This window comes from Barbus barbus (genome assembly GCF_936440315.1).
Source record: "Barbus barbus genome assembly, chromosome: 26".
Classification (NCBI taxonomy): domain Eukaryota; kingdom Metazoa; phylum Chordata; class Actinopteri; order Cypriniformes; family Cyprinidae; genus Barbus; species Barbus barbus.
The window spans coordinates 5,538,181-5,553,929 of NC_136754.1; the positions used below are offsets into that span (position 1 = coordinate 5,538,181).

The following is a 15,749-nucleotide window of genomic DNA, read 5'->3' on the forward strand; positions in this document are numbered from 1 at the left end:
AACACTGAAGTTGCTCTAATAATATGACTTTGCACTTACATGTGATGCTTGTTCCAAGGGTTTCTAAGGCACTAGAGGTTTTAATAGAAGAATGACATAACATCCTATTTGAAAGGTACAATGAAGTCTCTGTCTAGTTTCTCAAGCCTGTGGTGTAGGATCTTCTTGGGCAATTTAAATAATAAATGCCGTATCTGATGCTGATGCTTTGGGCAGGTGCTACACGCGCACGGGGGTGGGGTGAAACAGGTGGTTGCTATGGGAACGAGAAGCCTTAAGATCAGTAGTCAGTCAGATCTGCTCCAAAAAACTCTTTCATTCATTTGAAGATATAAAATAGCTAATGATTAATTGTTTTATTTTAATAGTCTCCATTGATTTACTTGACAATTAAAGCCGCATAAAAATAGTAAAGTGTTTTAGGAGTTAAAGTGTTTTCCCCATATGTTTCCCTCACAGAGTAGAGCGATAAAACATTCAAATTTCATTGGTGATTCATAGGGGCGTGGTTATATTTGAATCCTGTGCTCTGATTGGCCATCTGAGTCACGGCCACGCCTCATCCCGCCCCCTTTTTGTTTTGTTGTAAAGTTTTTTTTCTCTGCACCGCTTCGATGGGACCGAACGAATAAATTAAACGAAAACGCGTTTAATTAATCGGTTCTTACAATATGATTGGATTTAATTGATTTGTGTCATCGATCCTGTTGTAAAAGACTGAACCGAGAGAAGGATCGGTGGAAGCGGAGGAGTTCAGTGAGTAACGGCCGTTAAGACAGACCTGCACGCCCTAACACAACAACATATCAAATTAAAAGCCAAAATTAAAACTGAAGATACCATAGTATGATTTCGTTAAAACAGAACGTGCGTTGTTGTTTTTATTTAATATAAAAGTAGGTTATTTTATGTGCCCTCAAGTGATATTATGGTTAAACATTGACATTATTCTACCAGTAACGTTAAAATAGTCATGTCTATGCTTTTCCTCTGGTTTTGTTCAGGTCTGTACAGAAGTCAGTGTTGAGCATATTTAAGGTTAGTGATTTTTATACATTCAGTATTGATTATATGCTTTTCTGGCTTAATCCTGGTGTTTCCTTTATTGTTTGCTTTGGGAGTGAGACATGGGTGAGTCTTTATAAACGAGGACTGACACTGTGACATTGGCGTGTTTTTACTGTTGTTATAGGTTTTACATTGACATATAGTTCAGTTTTTATTTATTGTTTGCTTTTAAACTTTCTTTATTCAGACAATATTCTTATTCACAATGGACTCTGACTAACACACCTATCCTCCTGGCACAATATACTGGAAAACTTGTTAGTAACTGCTTACAACACAGACAGTGTGTGTACAGGTTTATATATCCTGGTGGGGACTCAAACCTGAATACACACAGACTCATGGGGCCTCGTGTCACGGTGGGGACCTAAATTGAGGTCCCCATGGGTACTAAAGCTTATAAATCATACAGAATGAGTTTTTTGAGAAAGTTTCCTGTAAGGGGTAGGGTTGGTGTAGGGCCATAGAAAGTACAGTTAAAAAACCATTGCGCCTATGGAGGGTCTCTACTTGGGGCAGTCGTGGCTGGATAGAGAGTTGGACTTGTAACCCAAAGGTCGTGGGTTCGAGTCTCGGGTCTGGCAGGGATTGTAAGAGGGGAAGTGAATAACCAACACTCTCTCCACCTTCAATACCACGACTGAGGTGAGACCAAGGCACCGAAGCCCCAACTGCTCCGCAGCATTGGCTGCCCTCTGCTCTGGGTGTATGTACACTACTGTGTGTACACTTGGATGGGTTAAATGCAGAGCACAAATTCACACACCACTTGCCTTTTCCCCTACAAGGATAGTTGACCAGACTTCTGTGTGTGTGTGTAAAAGGGGTCTTTAAATGGCGAGCACTTCAGTAACAGCTGGCAAGTGACAGTCACGCATTGTGAAGACTGAAGTCATCAACACTTCCTGTGCCATGGAAGGTGTAGCTTGTGTCTGTCTTCTTGCTAACCTCTATTCATGTCTCATCATGTCAAGCTAACCTGCCCCTGAGGTACTCTGAGAACCACACTGTTGTTTTTCTGTTATAATTATGACACACAAACCAGTTTTGTAACTCACTCTGTGTTTTGAATTTCTGAATGTTCTTTGGAATGAAGAATGAGAGTACAATGAATTTGAAGGTCTTTGGCATAAATGTTGTTACATGTTTTAGCAGGCAGTTTTTCTGCACTGTTGGTTGAGACTGAGTGTGGTTCACTTTTTGGTGTCAAGAAAAAAATGTACTTTGTGTTTAATGTCTTGTAATGAGGAAATAACTACGCAAGAACTGTAGTATAAAACTATAAATGTAGTTAAATATATTGATTATAGACATAGAAACAATATTTTACATTTATAATTTTTTTTCAGAACTATGGTAATGTAGTTTCTCATGATTCCCACTGTTTAACACCATTTTTAAAAAAAAATGAGTTTCAACAAAAACATAATGCTATTGACTAACAACCTCACAGCTGACTGTAGGTCTGTCTTTAATGATTTATAAGTTACCGATACAAATATAAAAAATGTTTCCTCAAAAATGTCACATTATGTAATTGTGCATTAATACGACCTCTTTTTCATGTTGATTAATACACAAGTTCACATGAACTAAAAAAAATCACCCTATTTTTTTTTTTTTTTTTAATAATGCATCCATGTATACTTTTCGATCCAAGTAATTTTGCATCAAAAAAAAACCGTAATTTGAGCTTTCAAGGGAAATGACAGACTTCTCTTTGGTGACATATGCCTTTTCGTTCACTTAAACACTGCTCTTTCACTATTGACCGCAAACACGCATTAATTTTTGTGCGAGACACCCACATATGAAAATACAATCAACAACGGATTGATAAAACCCTGCCTAGCATTTTTTCTCTTTACAATAATCCATTATACTTGAGTGTATGTCACAATACAGAGGAAAAGATCTGTCACTACTTCTAGTTCATCGTGACTTCAGACCACACTGGGATTGTACAGCATTTGCATCTTTCTAAAATTATATATATATATATATATATATAAATGTTTCTGTGAACCCTATGGTTCTTCAAGCTGATTATCTTATTTCTGGATTAGTTTGGCAATGACAAATCAGCTTTCCAAATGTCACAGATGCGTAATAAGATTGAAAGTGACCGACAGTTACCATTAGAGTTGAAAATTGTCTCTTCTTTTTCCTCCTGTGATTCTTTTTACGTCTGTGGGGCTTTGTAAGAGAAGGGTGAACAAAACCCTTCTCTTGCCACAAACCTGAATGCGTTTTCTTTGGTACCGGCCTGCTTGCATGGCAGATAATCAACTGTGTTCATGGGCCAGTCGCTCTTTCTTTCTCTCTTGTTGTTTGGCCCCTTGATTTAGCTTTCAAATACACAGAGCTTACACACACTCTTAATATCTGCCTCCACTGCATGTGTCCACCGCCTTAGTGGGTGTTGCCATGGCATTACGCACAGAATGAGGCTTCACACTCGGCATCTTGTGTTCTTTTCACAGAGAGCTCCGGAAGAGCATCCTGGACAAAACACACACAAACACTCACTTCCCAGACCCATGTGGTGAATATTAGTCTGGATAAGCTCATCTGTAGTGCACTGGACTCCACAACTGCAACACGTCAGAGAGGTTTTGGAGGTGTTTCGAAGTTATTCAAACTTTTTCAAACTGGGGTTCATTATTCTTCCCTGTTGGATTACTTTCTGGACTTGACTCGGATCAGTACTTCATAATGCTCTTCAATGGCTGCGAGCAGTGCAGTGCTTAGCATGCAGAATGAGAACCGGACCTTTGTCCACTACAGGTAGGCATGCAACACTTGAATTACACTTTCTTTTCAGTTGTAATGCACCTTTTAAGATATTCAGAGCTAGTCCAGTATTAACTCATTCATAAAGACAAACCAAAATTGTATTGACATGCCACTTAATCATAGTTTTTATTTGGTACTGTAATAGATTAACAGACCATAAATGTGTCCTTTGTCTTTTTTGATTTAATACCTAAAATTTATTTTAAACACAGGCTTATAATCGAAACTTTTCAATAATTCAAGAAATCATTGCTTGTCATCATCGTATGTATTTCCCTTTGTGTCTAAAAAAAATTTTTGTTGGGGAAGGTGTTTGACTGAATTTGAATGTCATCAATCTGAAATATTGAGAGAAATCTAGCAACAAAATAAACCCAAATCTTGGATCCAAACCATTTTGCAACATAACATTTACAAGGTAGTATTATTGTAGAGCTTTAGTGTGTGTGTGTGTGTGTGTGAGAGAGAGAGAAAGCAGGTGTGCCCCAGTTTACTCAATATTTAATAACACTGTGAATCATTTATGACGATTGCCCATATTTTGTTCCGCAGTCCATGAGTTGGGTTAGTTTTTATCTTTTAGCCAGTCCTCTGCAAACATCCGTCACTCAGACATTGTTAGCAATGCATATATAGTAATATTTACATTTATGCATTTGGCAGATGCTTGTATCAACTTGCATTGCATTCAGGGTATCTATTTTATCATTACTTGATTTGCTTGGGAACCCATGACCTTGGCATTGTTAGTGCATTGCTGTACTGTTGAACGTAGTAGATTTTTAAGATAAACATAATCCTACTAACTTGCATTCATTTCCCAAAACCAGTTTGTCACGAGAAACAAACTACAATCACTGTTTCTGAGTTTCTTTAATGCAAATCAATTCCATTTTTTATATTCTAGATGAAATCTCTCTGAATCTATTGATCAGTCACATGATGAAATGATTTTCATGACATCGGACGCAAACGCAGCGGTGTAATCTCTGTAGTGTCCCTCTCTGTGTGCGCACTAATCGCACATGACCGTGGAAAGCAGATTAGCTGTTCAAGTGCTGAGCATGACAGTTTTTCCCAAAGCCATCTTCAACCTCTGCCCTCAAAGACATCCGATGTGACATTGTATGATAGACAACTGCTGTGTAGAATATTCTTTTAAAAATAATTTAGATTTTATAGTGGTGTAATTCCTGCTGAAGAATTGCGTTGATTGGCAGCCTCATCGTGATGTATGTGTGTTTGGGACGGTTGGTTTTAGAGATCACGGCCCCGTTGGAGGACTTTTTAAGGAGCCAACAAAGCCCTTTAGATGCCTTTCACATGTCCAGTTTTCTTTGATTGTGTGAAGCGTGAAGGCAACAGCTACAAACTCTGACGGACAGGTTATTATGTGTAGGGGTTAATCTGTTATGGAAAACTGGTAAAAATATTTTCAAGGCCTGATTGATTGGTAATTAATTTTTTGTGTTAGGTCCTTTTTCCATTTAGCTTTATTGTTTAATTAATTTGTAAGGAGTTTTAAGGGCTTTACATTGGGCAGTATTCATTTACTAATGTGAAAATAATGTGTGATACATTGTTGTATATACCCTAACCTACAATGAAATAATCAAAAAAATGTAATTATTTCCCTGAAATTGTGTGCCAAAAACTTTATTCCTTGGATATAAATGATATCCTATAAGCCCCCCAAAATGAAGACTTTTTTTTTTAACCAAATTTGTGTGGTTTACACACACAAAGTTATTTTAATTCAAAGTTTCAAATGTCAAACTGCCACTTTTTTAACTTTCCCAGCACAAAGAAATCAGTGGTCTGTTATAGCAGCACCTAATTCTCATTTAGTTTTGCCAGTGTTTGACTATGAGTTAGATACATAAAATTTGATCCATAAAAGATAGGATTTTGTTGGTTTTTGTAATGAAGACATCCTGCTTTCTCAGTTTATTCTTACTAACTGTGCGTTCACACCGCCGGCGTCGAGAGCGTCAAAATTCTCCCTGGCCGCCCTGACTGAGACGCTGTAGAAAAGATTCGTGGACGCGCTGACGCTCTGACGTAGATCGTATGCTCGTCTTGTATTTAAAGGAGCCGCAAAAGAAACAAGTAGGTTGAGCCAATGAAAAGCCATTTGTGTGGTGTGGATTTGTGTTCATGGTTAAGTGCTAGTCTAATTTCAACATTATAGGAGACATTTACTAGCCTTGGTCTTTAATTAACATTAATTTGTGTGCAGCCTACATTACAAACTGTCCAGATTGAAGTGTAGCCTTAATGTAATTGGTCAAATCGGTGTTGTTTTGAGCAAATAAATTGCATTCCCGCTGAAAAACAAACGTTGTAGCGGGAAAATGTACCCTATAATGTTTATTTATTTATCTCCCTGTACACAAACAGGGACACGTCAAATATTATCGGGAAACCCGCCACAGCAATAACTAATCTCTCTTCCATTTTGCATGGGAACTAATGTGGTCGGAACCAAAGTTTACAGAACTGCGTTCTCTGGAACCCTCTCAAGCGGAGGACTTCTACATTCCGATTGGTTGCCGCCCAACCGCGTCATAGCTCATTACCATAAAGTTGACCTGATTTCAACTCTCCTCGACGCTCTCACCGCCCAAGACTCGCCGCGCCGCTCTCGCCGGAGCTGAGATTGAGGTCTCTGCAGAGGAAAAGAGGGCGTTTCTGAATTTGTGGGTGTTTTCAAACTGCTGGGAGTTTCTCAATCATACAAACAAAATGATCCCCCTTACCTAACCCCACCCCTAAACCTACCATCACTATGACGTCAGCCAATCAGGACACATGGTCTAAAAACGCCCCGATCTGGTAACTCCCATTACTTTGCTGCAGAGACCTATACTTGCCGGAGCTCGCCGCCGGCTCTCATTGAAAATGAATGACTTCCGGCCGCTTTGACGCTCTCGCCGCCGGCGGTGTGAACGCACAGTAAAACTACAGCTCAATCATTCATAAAATAGTTTTTGCTGCCCCCTGCAGGATGGAGTCATCCTGTTTGGACCTGGCTCTGGAGGGGGAGCGTCTCTGTAAGGTGGGGGATTACAATGCCGGCGTTTCTTTCTTCGAGGCAGCCATGCAGGTTGGCACAGAAGACCTGCAGGTTCTGAGTGCCATCTACAGTCAGCTGGGCAATGCATACTTTCACTTGCATGACTACAGCAAAGCTCTGGAGTTCCACCACCATGATCTTACGCTAACTAGGTATACTTACACAACTTTACAGCAAATGTAGCTTCCCCAACTGCTCAACAGTTTGGGGTCAGTAAAAGTTTTATTTATCAAAGAATCCTGGGTTTTAAAAAAACTATCATGGTTTCCACAAAATGTTTAGCAATACAACTGTTTTCAATATTGATACGAAAAGTTTCTTGAGCACCAAGTCAGCCTATTAAAATGATTTCTGAAGGATCATGTGACACTAAAGACTGGAATAAAGATGTTCAAAATTCAGCTTTAGCATCACAGGAATAAATTACATTTTAAATATATTACAATAGAAAATATTTTAAATTGTAATAATGTGTCAGTATTTTTCTGATACTCTATATACTCTATATTTGATTATAAATATTCAGCCTTGGTGAGCATTAGAGACAACAAATAATGCTACCTACCACAAACTTGACTGGTAATGTGAATTTGAGGTGTTTCTGTTGTATTACCAATAATTAATGTTCTTTAGGATTGTATACTGAATGATAATGACAGTACTAATTTATTCTCTCAGCACCACCAGGGATCGGCTTGGTGAGGCAAAAGCCAGCGGTAACCTGGGGAACACATTAAAGGTTTTGGGACGCTTTGATGAAGCGATGGTCTGCTGCCAGAGACATTTAGATATTGCCAGGGAACTGGGCGACAAGGTGAGTGATTTGTTTATTGTACACAATAGACATTAACATAATGGAACATATTTCATACAAGACTGAAGGTCATTGCACACTGAGTCAAGGTTTCGCGTGCGTTTTTTCATATTCCTCATCCTTTCCTATCAAAATGCATGCTACGGATGCGAAAATGCAGAAAATCGAACCTGATCCAAATTTTTTATGACGGACGAAAGTTTCGGAGGCAGTGTGTAAACGTGATTGACGCAACGTGAGGTCGTATTTATTTTTTAACATGCGAAAATTTCGCTGCAGTGTGCAATGGCCTTTACACATGGATATTTATTAAAAGGTAAAGAACCGCCATCATGCCTTACTTGCCAAACAAAAATGACTGTGAAGAATATTTTATTAGATTGTACTATTTTTAATGTAAATAGACAACGGTTTTATTCAGAGCTATGTTTAACCGATTTATTAAAAAATTTGTATGTATTTAAAATGTATTTTAGAATTTTGTCTAATGTAGATTTGAAACATCTTTTATCCACCTTTTTCTTGCCGTAAAAATGGGTTCGGCCATTTGTCAATTTTATGGGTCTAGCTTCCGGTCTCATCCGCGTCCAGCTATTTTTAGCTGTACAAAACAGTTCGTTTTGCTGCTTGCTATTGAAAATGTGTGTGTCTTAAGATATTATTTGAATGTATTATCACACTGGTTATGATCATTATGATCACACTGGTTTGTAGTTCAAACAGTTGTACCGTTTACTGCATGTTGTTAGTCTTCTCGTTATTTATCTATAGCAGCTAATGAACCGGAAGTCTCACCAATAGGCTTACTCCCCCTTTATTCTGAGATCGACATGAAAATAGCCTTGATGCTGGCATGGCGTTTAAAAAGTGAATAAATAAATAATGGAACATTATTATGTTTAAATTTATTTATTTAACATTATTCATTAATGCTTTTATACAGAGCCACTTGCAAATGAAAAATTCTACAACATTAGCGATTCATTTTGATTAGGCAATTCTATTAATGCTGCATTAGAAAGCTGGAAAAATGAGCTTGCAAACTGACAAGCAAATCAAACATTAATAGTGTATATTAATAGATCATGCAGACCGGGTCTGATGAATGCTGTAGTTGTATAAAACTTTTTGTAAATGTGAATTATCATTGCTGAATTTTTCAATCATACATTTGTGTAAATCTGACAAATAAATCAACAGGTCTTTATTTATCCTAAAATCAAATTTGTGAATTGTCAAAGAGAAATACATTTTTGTGACCTTGATTAAAAAATAAAAAAAAGTCAGAACAACTAAGATAAAAAAAAAAACAAATGCAATTACCTTCTTTGTTTTTAATTTTGTGGTGGAAGCTTCCATAAGATGCACCTGTGTGTATAATTAACCTCTACGGTTCACATGCTTAGTAGTACTTTTTTTTTTCTTCTTCAATTAATTTAATTAGCTTTTTTCCTGAAGGTGGGGCAGGCCAGAGCACTTTATAATTTTGGAAATGTGTACCATGCCAAAGGAAAGAGCATCTGCTGGAGCGGAGCAGAACCTGGAGACTTTCCTGAGGAGGTCATGACATCGCTTAGAAAAGCAGCGGAGTACTACGAGTCAGTACCACCAACACTCACGTGAATGAACATTTTTTTTTGTGTATGGTACAGAGTTTTTACATCCTCCTTTTCTCCAATTGCTCAGGGCGAACCTGTGTTTCGTGAAGGAGCTCGGAGACAGAGTAGCACAGGGCAGAACTTATGGAAACCTGGGCAACACATACTACCTGCTAGGAAACTTCAGGGATGCAGTAGCCTCTCATGAACAGGTGAGTGTGTCATCATTTGATTATGGAAATTCTAATAACAAGTGTAAAGGCCCGTTCACACCAAGGACGATAACAATATAGATATAGTTCTCAATATCGTTCTCAATATTAATGAATAGCAGTGTCCACACCACAGCTATAACGATAAAGACACAGGGAAAGATATCGTTAGAATCACTTTCAGAGCGTTTTTTTTTTTCCTAGCTGATGAATGATAAAAACATTGACACCCAATCAGAGACAATTCTACTATAACAAGCCTGAGAATTTAAAGTGGCAGACAGACGATATCCGCTGGTGTGGACGCTAATATTATGTTTACAGTTGTCATTATAGTTATTGTCCATGGTGTGAACAGGCATTGTCGCTGTGCAAAAGCACTCACTGCACTGTGTGTGAACCATTTGTCTTCCAGCGTTTGCTTATCGCTAAAGAGTTTGGCGATCGCTCTGCAGAAAGGAGAGCCTATTGCAACCTGGGAAACGCTTGTATATTCCTTGGGGAGTTTGAGAGGGCTGCAGAACATTACAGGTGAGTGTAACAGTGTAAATAGATTTATTTATATATTTTTCTGAGAGCGAGTGCATTACAGGCCTGTTGGGATGGGGTTTGATATGGATTTTGTTCCAGCGTTTCCGTGGGTTCTTAAAATCTTAATTTTAAGTTCAATCAAATTTAAGGCCATAAGTTGTAAATCTTATAACAAAATTTATTTAATGTACATAATTGACATTACCATAATGGAACATTGCATTCATTCATTTAATCGTATTCATCGACCCTTTTATTCAGAGACGCTTGCAAATGAAAATGTTACAAGACTAGCGGTTCATTCTGATCATAAAGTAGTTAAAGTAGTGCTGAATTAGAAATTTAAGGCCATAAACATTTGTGAATGTTATAGCAAAAGTCTTATCCTTTTTTTCTTAAATCCTAAATTTAGGATGGAAAACAGGAATTGCGATACATTCTGATAATATATTAAACTTAAGGCTGGCTATGATATTTTATCATGATATTTTATTTCAATAAAAGTGAGTGCTGCATAGTCATAGTCAAAGTATGGTGCTGTTACATATTCAACAGTAGAATACTACACTTTTTCTGGCAGGCAGTGGCTTCTCATCTACTGCTACGGCATTACCACTGTATTTTTATTTTGTAGATTGTTGTAAGTGCATATTTTATCACCCTCATCTTTTCGAATGAGCAGCTGGATATAGTAAAGCAAACATATTTCAAAATAAGAGTCTTTGTTGATTTTGGCCTAGTTTAATTCAACATAAATCTCTTTTAGCTTCTCTATGGGCCACCCTGTAACAGGAAGGAATGACTAGGTACTTCATTTGATTTTCAAAAACTCTGGCTGAGCTCTGACAGTGATTGTGTTCTGAGTGCAGGAGAGCGCTACAGTTGGCGCGGCAGCTGAAGGATCTGGCGGTGGAGGCTCAGGCCTGCTATAGTCTGGGCAATACATACACACTGCTGCAGGACTATGAGAGAGCTATCGACTACCATCTCAAACATCTCATCATCGCTCAGGACCTCAATGACAGGTGCTCTCACACACTAGGAATCATGTTTTGGTTGTGGCCAACTGATATCTAAAGAACGGGGTGTCAAATGGTCAAATAAATTCATTTATACTGTATAAATATATAAAGCATAATAATAATTTGCATACTCATTATGGAAGGTATGTTTTCTGTAGGATCGGTGAGGGCAGGGCTTGCTGGAGTTTGGGAAACGCACATACAGCACTAGGGGATCATGACCAGGCCATGCACTTTGCAGAAAAGCACTTAGAAATCGCAAAAGAGGTTCGTGCTGTTAGATCCATGATATATCTGGAAGTACCTTCGGTAATTGTTTTAAAGGAAACCAGTCTTGCTGTAAACTACCGCAGGGTTATATGCATTTTGAATAAATAAATAAATTATTATTGCTCTTAGGATGTATTTGAATTAAATGCCTGAGTTGTCTTGTTTACAGACTGGTGATCGTAGCGGGGAGCTCACTGCTCGCATGAACGTCTCAGATCTCCAGATGGTCCTCGGCCTCAGTTACAGCACAAACAATTCAGTACTTTCTGAGAACAAAGAGATCGACTACAACCTGCACGGTACACAAATACAGTACTAGGTCTCCCTTCAGCCGTAGTATCCCAAGTTCCTCTGTATGATTTATCAATGGAATAAAGTAAGGGACCACTGCATTTAAGGTTTTAAACTGATTGATTGGTTTGTTGTTTTTCCAGGAGCCAGACCTAGGATGAGCCGACGGCACAGTATGGAGAACCTAGAGCTGATGAAACTCACACCTGACAAGATCAATGCGAATGTAAATGTATTTCTGACTCATAACTCTATTTATAGTCATCAGTTCATAAGACGATGAAGCGTAAATCTCTGCTTTTAAATCTCAGCATCAGGGATTCATAGAGTAATTTAATGTCTCTCCTGCAGGGTCAGAAATGGACCAGTGACATCCTCTTCAAGCAGTCCAAATCCTCACTGGCCAAGTCATCCTCAAAGCTCTCCTTTGTCAATCGCTTCCGAGGAAAGAAGCCCAAACTGCAGAACAGCTCCAGTAAAATCCTGCAGGACACCAGCAATACACGGGAAACTCCTCAGAACAAAGTACTAAAACCACATGCACACGTTTACTAAAACCCATAGAATACAAAGTCAAAAAAGACTATATTTATTAGTTGAGATTCCTGATCGGAGAAAGATTCATGAGTCCATATTATTCTGAAGAAAAAATATGTTTTTGTAGTCTTTCATCAAAATGTAATATCTTGCTTCACATCTGAAACGTCTTCCCCCTTTAAAGTCTGAACAGTTCATAAATTGAAAATACTGGTTGCAAAATTGTGTGTGTTCTCAGTTCTTCAGAGGGCATTAGTTTTAACCTTTGACCTCTTTGCTCCCAGAATGGGAGTACTGACATGTTAGGAGACGAGGGCTTCTTTGACTTGCTGAGTCGATTCCAGAGCAACAGGATGGATGACCAGCGTTGTGCCATACAGGATGGGAGGAGCCACCTGTCTGTCAATTCTAGCTCCGCCTCCCCACCCACCACCCCACCCAAAACCATCAGCAAATGTTAGTCTTATTTCATGTTATTCATCGAATTTGTCTTTGAATGTTCAAATAAGTAGCACTTAAAATATGACTATCATACATGTAGCTGAACGAGCATCTGTCTATCCAGCATTCTCAGAGTCGGCTGCATCTCCAGGTCAGGAGCCGTTTCTCAGACTGTTGGCCAGTGCTCAGGGCAGGAGGCTGGAGGAGCAGAGGGCAGGAACAGGAAACAGTCTGCCCGGCCTGCGCACCCTATCCGAACACAGCAGCACTAGCAGCAGACAGATGATCCTCAGCCAGGTCATGGCCAGCACAGACGCCACTGAACCCGACGACCAGTTCTTTGACATGCTCGTCAAGTGTCAGGTGAGGACATGTGTTTGAATTAACCAGAGTAGAAAACTAATGCAAAATAGCAGCTGTAGGAAAGGAAATGCATTCATCTTATTTTCTTTCCTGTCTCCCACAGGGGTCTCGTCTGGATGATCAGAGGTGCGCCCCCCCTCCACCCTCCTCCCGTGGCCTCACCGTCCCAGATGAAGACTTTTTCAGCCTCATCATGCGCTCACAGGCCAAGAGGATGGACGAGCAGAGAGTCACGCTGCCCTCCTGCCGTTGAACAAACATACACTTCTCTGATCATGTTCAGAAATGAGCTCTTTTTCATGCACATGAGTGTTACAAACCTCACGCTGCAATACAAACATAATGATGGTCGAGTAACATGCCATCAGTATGAACTGTCCTGTCTGCTACATGATTACGAATGGCTTTTTGTGTACAGCTGTACTTAGCAACTATGGGGAAAATGTCTTTGTAAATAACACATTTTAATTTTTACTGGATTTAAGCTCTTTGTATATTTGCATTTGTAAGGATTTCAAAGGTTGTTTTAGTTTTAGGATGTATTGTTTTGAATATGATCACGCTAATGACCCACACAAATGTATCTTTCGATACAAAACTCTAGGTCTATTTGTATTTATTTAAATAACATTGTTGCTACCACTAGTTACCTTCCAGTTAGTTTATGTAGTTGTGACAAAAATATCTGTATAATTGTTTTTGTAATGTCACATTTAGATTATAAAAAAGTGGTTAAACTATGTCAAAGTGATTGATACAGTAACATTTACAACACAACTGTGTAGAAATAAAACCTGTACAGAAATATTTAACATTCACCTTGTTCAGTGTTCTTATCGGACAAGAAAATGTTTTGCAACAGTCTTTTGTTTGAATTTCATTTTTATACGCAAGCAGAGCATTTAAATGTTCTTTAAAAGTGAATATGATTCACTAAAATACTGTTCTTCAAAAGTATTATAGTAGGGTGAGCTCTCCAGTGCATTGGTCACATGTAGTTTACATCATTTCCCAATTCATGTAAAATACAATGTACAATCATCAAGCAAAAAAGGTTAAGAGTCAGGTAAAGGCAGACGATTTAAAAGGTCGGGATCTTCTTCCAGAAGAATGGAGATGAACATTTCTTTCACAGTGTCACTACCTTTACGCACCATGCTGCAGATCTTTCTCCTGCTGGCTTCACTGGTTGAAGTCGGATGTGTGATTTCAGAGTATAATTCTTCATGAATGATTTGCTTCCGACGCAATTCGTCAGCGATGTTTTTCACATTCTCAACACTTTTAATAAGAGCACACCAATTTCTATCAAAAAACTGAACTTTATCAAAGTTGACAGCCACTGTCAACTTTGAACTAGCATGAATCCAAACAAAGCCTTGCTAATTTTTGAGGTCCATACTGATTTCTGATCATCCACTCGGCTAAGAGTCATATTGATGTCATCAACCACATTATGTATGACCTCAAAAACGTTTGGCTTGATGCCTCCTCTTAATTTGATTGCTTCAGGTTGGACAAAAGCACCAGGAACCTCAAGACTGTTGTTTATTCATTTGTAATGGGGTTTCAGGTCTTGAAAGATTTGATGACTCGATTTTTCTTCTATTTAAATTTTTTCTTCAAAAAGTGAATCTATTGGTAAAAAATACACATGGAGAATGATGGGATCTTTGTGTGTCATGAGGATCAGTAGATCACAGTGCACTTTCACTGCTATCCCTAGTTTCATAAGCACTGTTTTAGGAGAAAAAGATGGTTGGAGTACTTTAGCACGAAAACGAGTCAACTCCACTGATTCCAAGGATATTCCCTCATCTTCAACACTGAGGAGCTTCACAGCATCTCTGAGAGAGGGGTCTGACTCTGCTAAACAGGCGTAATGAGGCAGATGGGCCTCCTCCAGTTTCCCTGAGATCACTGTCATATCAATCACAGGACCAATTCGCTCACACTGAAGCCTCTCCAGCTCTGCTCTGAGGAAACATCCATCCACTGCACGGTACTGGAGAGTGACGTCACCAGCACAGGCCCATCGCATTCTGGTCCTGCTGCATTCGAATCGACCCGCTGGAGTGCTGATCCTGAACTTTGACCCTCCTTCACCTGTACAGACTGATGGCTCCACCTGAACCCACTGATCAGAATCACCAATGTGAACACAAGACTGACACACATGGAGCGGCTGAAGATTCAGTCCAGACTGTTCAGAGATGTTCAGCTTAGAACAGAGATGATAATGACAAATGATATGATACATGTATGAAAGAGAAACATACGTAGATAAGATGGTCTCACTTTTCCAGCTACACATTGAAGTTTTAATTTTATTACACTTTATCTATTTGCACCTGTAGATTTCAATAACAATACAAATCTTTAAAGGGCATTATCTCAAAATGACACAGAAATCTCCACTTAAGTAGAATTTGCATTCACCACATTTCATAGTTTTTTTCCTGTCTGTATTCTGAAGGTTTTTATAGAGGGGTTCATTAATATTCACCTGACTGTTGATAGCATTTTTTTATTTTTTATTTATGGAGTAATTAAAAGAAATATGTAAAATCCCTTCTTAAAACCTGTAACACTGACATGTCAAAACAACGAAACAATGAATTTTGAAACAGGCTTTATCCAATGTTCAGATTTCTGTTCTAGAAATGTCATGCAAATTCATGTTTAATTTGACAATGTCTTTGTGTAATTAAATAAACATTTAAACAATTT

General features: G+C 38.6%; 1 protein-coding gene across 5 annotated transcripts; it reads left to right on the forward strand.

The window, feature by feature from the left end:
• The first annotated feature begins 554 nt into the window (after positions 1 to 554).
• Positions 555 to 15,749, forward strand: LOC306846532 (G-protein-signaling modulator 2-like). Of its 5 annotated transcripts, none has more exons than XM_079379965.1 (16): positions 555 to 756; positions 1,005 to 1,038; positions 3,552 to 3,855; positions 6,871 to 7,092; positions 7,619 to 7,754; positions 9,213 to 9,352; positions 9,441 to 9,564; positions 9,980 to 10,095; positions 10,965 to 11,120; positions 11,276 to 11,384; positions 11,557 to 11,686; positions 11,822 to 11,904; positions 12,030 to 12,203; positions 12,500 to 12,671; positions 12,781 to 13,019; positions 13,123 to 15,749. In XM_079379965.1, exons 3-16 carry the CDS (start codon positions 3,794 to 3,796, stop codon positions 13,270 to 13,272), a joined length of 2,013 nt encoding a protein of 670 aa, XP_079236091.1. In that variant the 5' UTR covers positions 555 to 756; positions 1,005 to 1,038; positions 3,552 to 3,793; the 3' UTR covers positions 13,273 to 15,749. The 5 variants fall into 5 exon arrangements, with proteins under 5 accessions (XP_079236091.1, XP_079236093.1, XP_079236095.1 ...); XM_079379967.1 differs by having other exon boundaries at positions 6,852 to 7,092; positions 13,123 to 13,883; XM_079379966.1 differs by having other exon boundaries at positions 740 to 896; positions 13,123 to 13,883.